The sequence below is a fragment of the Entamoeba invadens genome (assembly GCF_000330505.1).
Source record: "Entamoeba invadens IP1 unplaced genomic scaffold scaff_1105074725955, whole genome shotgun sequence".
NCBI classification, from domain to species: domain Eukaryota; phylum Evosea; order Mastigamoebida; family Endamoebidae; genus Entamoeba; species Entamoeba invadens.
The window spans coordinates 116,315-124,329 of record NW_004191857.1 but is presented as its reverse complement, the minus strand read 5'-3'; the positions used below and the strand labels follow the sequence as shown (position 1 = coordinate 124,329).

General features: G+C 34.3%; 2 protein-coding genes across 2 annotated transcripts; one reads left to right on the top strand and one right to left on the bottom strand.

Moving 5' to 3' along the window:
* Positions 1-11: 11 nt before the first annotated feature.
* EIN_112160 (hypothetical protein) lies at positions 12-4,634 on the top strand (the record flags this gene model as incomplete). Its single annotated transcript, XM_004185540.1, has 5 exons — positions 12-850; positions 1,231-2,197; positions 2,370-3,098; positions 3,339-4,378; positions 4,577-4,634. Coding segments are annotated over 5 exons (3,633 nt in total), but the record flags the coding sequence as incomplete, so codon positions are not given.
* Positions 4,635-5,766: 1,132 nt separating this feature from the next.
* EIN_112150 (phosphatidate cytidylyltransferase, putative) lies at positions 5,767-6,642 on the bottom strand (the record flags this gene model as incomplete). Its single annotated transcript, XM_004185539.1, has 1 exon — positions 5,767-6,642. One exon carries the CDS (start codon positions 6,640-6,642, stop codon positions 5,767-5,769), a length of 876 nt encoding a protein of 291 aa, XP_004185587.1.
* Between the last annotated feature and the right edge of the window lie 1,373 nt (positions 6,643-8,015).

The window sequence follows — 8,015 nt, the reverse complement described above, 5'->3', positions numbered from 1 at the left end:
CATCGCCGAAGATGGGGTTGCCACAAATGCAAATCACGCAACCCGCTCAACCACTTGGAGTGAACAATTTACAGAATATGGAAGGACAATATATGCAGACTAATGGAACTTCTATTCAACCCATTCAAAGTGTTCCAAGTCTGAACGCGCAATCGATCCAAAATCTAAAGGGATTACAAAAGTTCCCTTTACAACAACCCGGTCAGAGCGTGACGGGGCTACTGAAGGAACAAAATGGGATGCCACCGAATACACAAACCATCACACAAAGCGTGCAAGGGAGCGTGCAGAATGTCCCGAGCGTACCAAGCACCCCACAACCGAAACAACAAAGCCACGGGATTGTGTTGAAAAAGGAATGCTTTTCAAGTAGTTTTCAACAGGGGTTGTCTGCCGTCTCCACACAACTCAAACACAAGGCTCAAACATCTGCGAAGCCATTTGAAACGAAAGGGAATACTCCACAAAACACGGGAACGAATCAAAATGGCCATGTTCCGTCAATGCCAAATGGGCCAATTGCCATACCACAAAAACACAAAGATGTGAAGTTTGAAGATAAGAGAGAAGAAATGGAGAAGAGCCGAGGAGACATTTTTCAACACGAAAAAGAACTCATTGTGTGTGTTGAGAAGAGCACGCCGAAACTCCCATACAACGAGCGGTGCGAAGAGCTGTTTGGGAATATTGAGAATTACTGTCGGTTGAATTTGTTCTTCGAGACGGTCCGAGAGAAGGATGGGCTTTGTGTGTGTGTCCGATCGAAGGAGTGCGGGTTGTTTGGTCTTAAAATATCGTCAACGATGTGGGATGGGAGTTTCCCGAAAATGAATAAAGTTGGGACGGGCGAGTTTGTGTGTATGCGAGACCTTGGAGTTGAAGAGGTCAAAACCACGAGTGACTTGATGGTGGCTCTGTTTAATTATTTCAATCAGTTGATGACTGGGGAGTGTTGTTTAAGTAATTGATTCATTGTATTTAAATGACTGTTTGGAGAGTGTTTTGGGAGAGAGACGGCGACTGAGGAATGGAGGAACGGAGAGATTTGAGGAAAGAAGAAGGCACGTCGACGAATAGTTTATTTCAATTATAAAGAAACTAAAAAGAACTATAATTTGAGAGCTAAGTGAAGATAAAAATACCTGAAGAAGAGAAGAACACAAAGAAGAGCAATTCGAGTTATGAACTACAAAAGGACAAAGAAATGTCGAATTACTTGTTAACACAAAGAGTCGGGAGCGGCAGTTTATCATTAAAAACGGAAGTTTTGTTGACGCATTGTATGCGGCTGAGAACAACCCCACCTAGAGAAGCACTTGTGTTTATCACGAAGAACTCGGTGATGATCTATACCCCAGACAATAACACTATCCACCCTCCAAATCACGTGGAAATGAAGGCACTTCACGTCTTCTCACAGAACGGAACATTCTCAGTCATCACTGAAAAGGAACAACTGACATTCTTAATCACTAAACGAGACACTTTAATGTCGTTAACTAACAGTAAAGGATCCCTTGTACCTACACTCGCAGAAACACGAAAATTCACACTCAAAATTGTCTCGGCGTCGGGGAACACGGAAATCTTCTTATTACACGACAACGGAGCACTCACAGTACTGACGAATAAACCAGTCACATTACCCCTCGACTTGCCTATTGGGAAAATTTGTGGGTTTGGGAACGTCGTCTGCATACAAAACGAGAGCGCGACGTACTTGATTAAGTACTCCACAAATGGAGTTGAGAAGAAAATTGAAATGGCGAAATCGGACTCGGCGGCTGTTGGGAGGCATTACGTGTACATTGGGCGAGTTGACATGATCGAGATCTACAACACCGTCGATTTCAAAAAAGTTGGGGACATCGATGTGCGGAGGAATGGGGTGATGGGCGATTTTGTCCCTTTAAGTATCACGATTATTCGGAATGGGAGTGTTGTGGTGAGTTATGAAAAATTGGGGATGGCGGTGTTTAATGGGTGTTGGAATTGCACGGGAAAACTATTCAACGAAAAGAAGATGGAGAGAGGAACAGTATGTGTTGGAAGGGGATCGTTGTGGGGGATAGAAGGAGATGAGATCACACGATGGGAGTTAAAGGAGAGTGTTACATGTGATGATATGGTATCTAAGAAGGTAGTTTTTGGGAAAGAAGTAGGGGTATTAGCACCACAAGGGTTAGTATATTATAAGGTTTGTAATACTATACATTCTTAATATAATTAATATAAATTATTAATATAAATTATTATTATAATATATTAATATAAATTATTGATATAAATTATTAATATAATTTATTAATATAATTTATTATTATAATTATAATTAATAATAGTATTATCATATACAAATTCACTCCAAGTATTCGTTCGGATTTGATAACGGAATAGACCAAGGATTTGAACGGATTTCATTCTATAAATACCACGACGATTTAATAGTTATTGGACTGAAAGGATTAAAACTCTTTGTCTATCAACTGAACACAAGTGTTATTAATGAAACTATTAGTTTAGTTAATTTACAAGTTGTTTCGGATAGAAGAGCAGTCACGTGGACATTCACACAAGATAAAGTATTTGTGGTGCAAGAGATGTGGAGAGAAGAAGAAATTGCCTTTCAGATCACCGTTATTAATTACCCATCTTTCGAATATTTAACACAACAAACATTCACCCCATCTATTACTCATAGATATACCCCATCGAATAGCGTAGACTTACTTAACACGATCACACAAGACTATTTCGTCACACGAACACCATCACCACTCCACGACTTGTTCTTAAATGAAACCCCTCTGTTAATGCAAGTCAACGACGACTACATTTTCGTCTTTTCTGCACCACCCCCATCTCCTCGACTCTGTGTCTTTAAAAAACTTGAAACAGACACCCATTTTCAAATCATTTTACTGTTTACACTCGAAGTTCTGAAAGATGGAGTGGACAAGGAATACGGCAATCCAATGTCTTTTGTCTTACACTATGACTACAATGGTAGGATTTTGTGCCCACACCATATCGTTGTCTTATGGGAAAACGGTACACTCACGTCGACAAGATACTCAAAAGAGGACTTCTTTGTTATAGTTTGTTATTATTTGTGTATGGTATTCGTTCAATATAATGATTATTATTATTATTATATATTATATTAATTAAGTATGATATCAATATAGTATATTAATATACTATATTAATATAGTATATAGTTTATATATTAAATTAACACTATGTTGGTGTATTTTATAAGTATATTATATTATTATTATAATTTATAACAATAACTAGTATAATACAAGTATAATACTATTAATACTAACATATAGGAATCTACGACTATTATCTCAGAGAAAGTCCAAAGCTTCTTAAGTCTTAATGACTATATTGTCACATACCCACCACTCAAATTACACACTTTAACACACAAACTGACATTGGCCACACTCCCCCCTAACACTATTATTCAGTTTGATACGTCGGACCTGCCTAAAAAGATGACAGGGGACTTTTGTCTGACCGATGAGATCATGTGTGTTGAGCAAAATAAAACGACGGTTGTTCCTGTGGACCCATTTTTTGTGATGTTGGACTTGTTGAGTGGGAAGACCACTGATATATCTGCGGACACGCTGAGAGAGTTATTGATCATCTCTTTGGAAGCTTATGACAAGAACGAAATTACTTATAATGAATATCAGAAGCTTCATCGAGTGTTTGCGGACCATTTCATGTATTGTATATTAATAGTAAGAGTTGCACGAATAGTAGATAGTGGGTTGTGGCCGAAGTTATTCAGTGTAGCGCCGTCCCCTCTTGATATCTTTAAGACGGTCTTGAAGTCGACTTTTGTGACGGAAGCCGCAGCGTTCATTCGAGTCATTGATGTGATGGTTGGGAGGGAAAAGGCATTGTTATCGACACTCCAACTGCTTGCTAATGTCGACGTTGAAATGATTCAAACGATCATCCATCCCCTCTATCACGGAGAAGAATTAGAAAGTCCTAATGAGAATGAAATTGAGATATCAAATAACATCGAGAAGTATGTGACATCAAAGATCCAATATGAACTGAGAGAAGGAAATGTTAGAGGAGTCTACTCGATGGTCGGCGATCAAGATCTCTTCTTAGTAAAGTGCCTCAGAAACGCATCAGATAAGACAACGAACATTACTAACTGCAACGGAGAGGCAAAAGAACTTGTAAATACTATCGGCAAAAAGGAACTCCTTGATTTCGGAAATCTGCTCATCGAAAACGGGTTCTTTCAAATGGCAATGATGATCGGAATGCACAGCCAAATCAAAAAGTTACTGCTGTTCGAGAACAGTGAGGTCGTCTTCGATAATCTCCTGTTCTTCTTCGAGTTTGTCGTATAGTTCTTGTATTAGTTTCTATGTAATAACTTTCTTGTCTTTGAGAAAACTAGTAATATGGTATAATTATTAATATATATACTATTACTATGGTATATAATTAAATTATAATAAGATTATATTATATTTATTATACTTGTAGTATCTTAAAAAAACTGCAAGGAAAATGAATGAAATTGACAATATAGAAACACTGATCCGGAGTTCTCGGTCATGCTTAAAAAGCTGAAAAAGGCCGTTTTCTGAAGCGGTTGAGTGATGTAATAATTACTTTATTTAAGTCGTTTTGTTTCCAAAAACTCAAAAATTTGGTCTAGTAAATATATAGTATTTTTATTAATTAAAGTGGTTTAATAATTAAAAAGAACAAATCGATAATGTTTTTACTAAAAACATTTTTTTAGTGTGATTTTTTTCGTAAAAAATGTTATTCAAAGTCGCCAAATTAGTTTTTTTGAAACGAGTTATGGCGTTTTCATTCTGATGAAGGAGATTTGGAAGAGATAAATCAAATTTTTGGTTCTCAAAAATGCAAAATGCCAGAAGTCAAGAATTAACTTCCACACCAAAAAACTCAAAATCTCTAGTTAAACTTCAGTAACAAATTAATTATAAAAGTTAGTATATTTATGTGAAAACTAAATAACTATTAAATAATAATAAAAAAACTATTGGTATTGATTTGAGTCAAGACAATAAAAACGGTACTCTATTTTTAAGAACACATTGGCATTCAGTCACTAATAAAATAATATAGTTTATATATAAGAAAAATGGATCGAATAAATGCAAAAGGAAATGGAATACCAATCCATCACCTCTCATCAAGCAGTACCCCTTGTGATTACAAACACAATTAAACAACGACTCGGATACACTGAAACTGCTCCGGCGTCATATACCAACTCATTGTTTGTTTGTTTTATTCAATGAACGAATGGATTTGGATAATCAAACTAACACATAGGGATTGCGAACATTCCAGCGCAGCGACTTTTATCGCAGACATGGAAGTTAGAGATATTATCATGCACAAACCGGAGCGGCCAGTAAATGAAGAGACTCTATTACAAAGACCAGACAACCCTGTAATCAGCGATGAGAACTTTTTTAAATCGAATTTCTAAAGGTATCGAAAGTGTTGACTGATACTCGACTCACATTCCAATTGTATCATACACTTTGTTTTTAATTTCAATAGTACTTCGTATTTCTTTGTTTCATTATACACATCTTGTAACACCATCATTCGTTCTTTTAGTATGTTCTTTCATAGAAATAAAGAATTAATTCCATTGCGACAAAAATTTTGTCGCAATGGAATTATTTAACAACAGAAACCCTTAAATTTTGAAACAAAAATGACAAAAATCAAAAATTAAAAGCATTTGTCATCAGTGAAATAGAAGTAATGCAAAAGGCATTTCATGATGAAACCCGGGTGGAATCCAAAGGACCGATACCAGAAGTACGCAACTCCAACTACTAATGTCACGGAGTCCAAGCGATCAAGCATCCCTCCCATACCTGGCAAAATACTTCCATAATCTTTGACGGCCAACTGTCGTTTCAAGCAGCTTGCGATCAAATCTCCGATGTTCCCAGTCATGAACACTAAGAACACAAATATCAAATTGTCTTGGGCTAGTACCCCAATCACCATCAACATGAAGAGACCGCCCAAATACCCTTCGAGCGACTTGTTTGGCGATAAATAAGGGAATGGGTGGTGCTTTCCAAATGCTCTTCCAAAGACCCATTGGAAGGAGTCATTGGCGCAAGCCAAGAAGATGATATAAATAGTCGAGAAGGTGTTTCCTGTGACTTGTATAAGACCAATTGAGTATGAGAGTGTTTGTATGGCCCAAATAGCAGCGAAGTATAATTTCATTGCTTGTATGACGTCGTGGGAGTACAACGAGTAGACTCCATAAACCAAAAAGGCGAGAAGCGGAAATGACTCAGCAGTCACATTGAAGTTGATCATTAACATGATGTTGTGAACAACAAAAAGAACGATTGAAAGGACCCGCTCTTCCTTTGTCGCCTTGAAGACAGTTAACAACTCGTGGAACATCAAAAAGCTCAGAGGGGCTTCTAAGATATGAAAAGTAATTGGTCCAAGGTAGAGAAGGAAGAGAGCCGTAAACGAAAAGATCGTACCAGTGATAAGACGTTGTTGTTTGTTCGTCTCACTCTTCGTTATCTTCTCGGAGTCAACGGCACTTTGAGAAGTCGTCGGCGCGTCTTCCATTAAAGATTTTGAAGTTTCTGTTATATTTATTCTTAATCAAGTTTTTAAAGATGGATTAGGTGTGGTATAAACAAAGATATCTAATGTTTGAATTTACACGTGTTTTTCATAAATTTTCTGTTGAATTGAAAATGGATGAAATTAAATGTGTGAATAATTAAAATTAGTTGGTTAATGTTGAAAACGAACTTTTTTCGTGTCTAATGGACTGGAACTGTATTGAGGACGTGGCAATTCTATAGTTTATTATGTTATTACTAATAGACTTAATATTAGATCAAACTATATTTTATTAATTAAACTAAATTATATAATTAATTCAATATTTTGTAATAATTTTCTTGTTAAAAAAATTCCAAAAAAAGTCAACTTATTTTTTAACAAAAACCACCCAAATTGAATTATAAATCTGAATAATAATTTAAACATTTAAAAAATTGAATACAATAAAAAAATTTATAATAACAAAATAATAAATTATTATTATATATCATAAATAAAACTGGACAAAAATTAAAAGGTATAAATCATTATTAATACTATTCTGATTATTATACTTTAAAAAATAATAAATACAAAAATAATATGAAATTTTAGTATTTTATAACAAAATTTAGATTTTAAATTTGTTGTTATCTTATTACTATATTACAATTTTAGATTAGATTTTTACAATTTTTTTTTGTTTTATTTTTTTTATATCAATTATAAAAATATAACAATTATATTATAATTTGATTTTTAAAAACAAACCAAAAAATAAAAAAGTTGACTTCTACAAAACAAACATCAAAAAATGTTAATTTTTATTAGAATAATATAATTGATAAAACTATAGTTTCAAATAGTAAAATTAACTTTTATTTGGTTTTTGTTATCAACTTAATATATACTATAATAATAATATTTTTATTAACAATTAATATTCATATCACAATAAGTTATTTTAATTGGCCAATTTGTTTCCAGAATTGGTATTGTCTTTCAGGCAAAAAAGAGATAAATACCAACCCTATTCCATTTAAACCCTTCTTAAATAAGCTTTAAATTATTTTGTGTTGTTTGACAAAACTATAAAATTTTATATACTAAACCATAATATATAACATTAAAAAAACTCAATAAGAAACGGGAAACAAAAAAAGTGAATTTGTTTTTGGCAATTTAATTCTTTGTTTTGCTTTTTTCCTTTCTTTTTTTTTATTTTTTAATGAAGCCGAAATCATCTCAAATCCCGTTTTTCATCGTTTTTTTCATGTACTTTTAATTATGACTTTTTTTTTCAAGAAAAAAGCAATTCTTTCCCTCAAAAACGTTCTGGACACCAAACCCCAATTATTAATATTGTTTTCCACAATTTCCACGAATTCCGA